Genomic DNA, 2,178 nt, shown 5'->3' with positions numbered 1-2,178 from the left:
GAATGGAAATAACTCATGTTTTTATTCCTTTTTGTTGCTCTGAATTAGCCCCTATCTTTCACATGCTAAGCATTCTTTTCACCATTGAGCTATAACCCAAAGCAGAAGGACGTGTTTTACAAGAACATTTCTTGAACTCTTCAAATCTTCCCATTTCTATCTTGGCTAAAAGGACCATTTAACATATAGATTACATCTCAGTAACAGTAGGTAATTGTATTGTAGGGATTTTTTCCCAATGGAGTAAACATAGTAGGTCATTTAGTCCATCCCCATAATGAAAATTCATGATGTTTACATGACCATTTAAGTAGTAACTGTTCTGGGAAAGTAGAACTCAAAGCATAATGATCATTCCCCCATTACATTAATTCAGAATGAGACATTTGACACCATATCTTCCGCATAGCCATTTTCATCTCCATGTTTCTCAGAGTATATATGAGAGGATTTAGCATGGGAGTTATCATTGTGTAGAACACAGAGATTTGTTTATCCTCATTAGCACTTTCCACAGGTAGGCTATAGGTATAAATGCAAGGCACAAAAAATAGAACAACCACCATTATGTGAGAGCTACAGGTAGAGAGAGCTTTGTGCCGCCCTGCAGAGGATCTTGTCCTAAGATGACATAAAATGAGTATGTATGAAGTTAACAGCACAGTAAAAATTACAACTAATACTGTCCCCGAATTGACAATCGCTAAGATGCTAACCACATGGATATCTTTGCAAACAAGTTTCAAAAGAGGCTTGACATCACACATGTAATGGTTTATCACGTTGGGACCACAGAATGGTAAATTCAGTACCATGAGCAGTAATGCAAGAGAATGCCCCAAACCAAGACCCCAGGCCATGGCGATGAGCAAGTTACACCTCTTCCGGTTCATGATCACCATGTAATGCAGTGGCTTGACAATGGCCACATAACGGTCAAAGGCCATGGCCACCAAGATGAATATTTCCACACCCGCCAACCAGTGGCCAGTGAAGAGCTGCGTCATGCAGTTGTTGTAGGAAATGTCTCTTCTGGTTGCAACCAAGTCGCTGATAAGTCGGGGAGCCACAGTGGAGGTGTAGCAGAGGTCCATGAGGGAAAGGTGGCAGAGAAAGTAGTACATTGGTTGCTCTATCAGATGACTGCAGGTGACAGTGAGGATGATGACAGAGTTTCCCATTATGAGTGTCAGGTAGCAGAGCAGGAACAAGAACAGAAACACTAGTTCTGTTTGCTTATTTCCAAAAAGTCCCATCAAAACAAATTCAGTAACATTATGTTTTTCCATGAAGTCAAGTTGATTCTGCCATTCACCATAGAACTCAATTCATCTTAAATTATACAGAGTACATTTTGATTGATGTGTGTGTGTGTGTGTTACTTTGATTCAAACTCAGATTATCTTATTTCTAGTGTAGTGCTTTACAACTTGAGCTACATCCCCATTTCTGCTTTTGCTGAATTTTGGGGAGCTGGGGTCCATCAAATTTTGTGCCAGGACTGGCCTTTAATGGTGATTCAACAGGTCTTGAATTCCTGTGTATCTAGGATTGCAGTTATGAGTCACTGGCATCTGGCTTAGAATACAATGCATCTTTAAAGTATTTTTTTGATTTGTAGATATTTATAACTAAGAAGAACTCCACAGAACAAATTTATTACAAGATTCATATCTTAACCTTTTTACATGAAAAGGCATCATTTTATTCTGAATAGTATTTAAGGAAAACATAATTTTTGAAAAAAACTTTTATAAAAACTTTTTCAGAAAAATACAATTTGACTCTCATGGAAACCTAATAGTCACTGTTCTTATATTTGTTTTTTTTTAAAAAAATAGTGAAGAGGAGGTATTAGAAAGTACGTGAAATAATTGAGATATTATATATCATCTAATATATGAACATATATCTGATGGAATACATTCCCTGTTTCCATAAGCTGTTTCACATTATCTATAGTCAAGTAAAATTCTAACTATTCTCTAGTGCTCTAAATAAATAGAATATTATGCTAAGTGATCTTTGATTGTTAGGTATATAATATTCACAAATTCTATATTCCTTGAAAATTATACATGTAATTTATTTATAAAATCCCAATGTTGCCTCCTAAAATGTCATATATATATGAAAACAATATTTATTATTGACAAATAATAAATAAATAAATATTGC

The 2,178-nt window shown here is 35.5% G+C and overlaps 1 protein-coding gene across 1 annotated transcript; it reads right to left on the bottom strand.

The window, feature by feature from the left end:
• Positions 1–362: 362 nt before the first annotated feature.
• LOC106001148 (olfactory receptor 4P4-like) lies at positions 363–1,289 on the bottom strand. Its single transcript, XM_013036275.1, has one exon. It carries the CDS (start codon positions 1,287–1,289, stop codon positions 363–365), a length of 927 nt encoding a protein of 308 aa, XP_012891729.1.
• Between the last annotated feature and the right edge of the window lie 889 nt (positions 1,290–2,178).

This window comes from Dipodomys ordii, unplaced genomic scaffold, assembly GCF_000151885.1.
Source record: "Dipodomys ordii isolate 6190 unplaced genomic scaffold, Dord_2.0 Scaffold270, whole genome shotgun sequence".
NCBI lineage: Eukaryota > Metazoa > Chordata > Mammalia > Rodentia > Heteromyidae > Dipodomys > Dipodomys ordii.
This window is presented reverse-complemented; position numbering and strand designations above follow the sequence as displayed.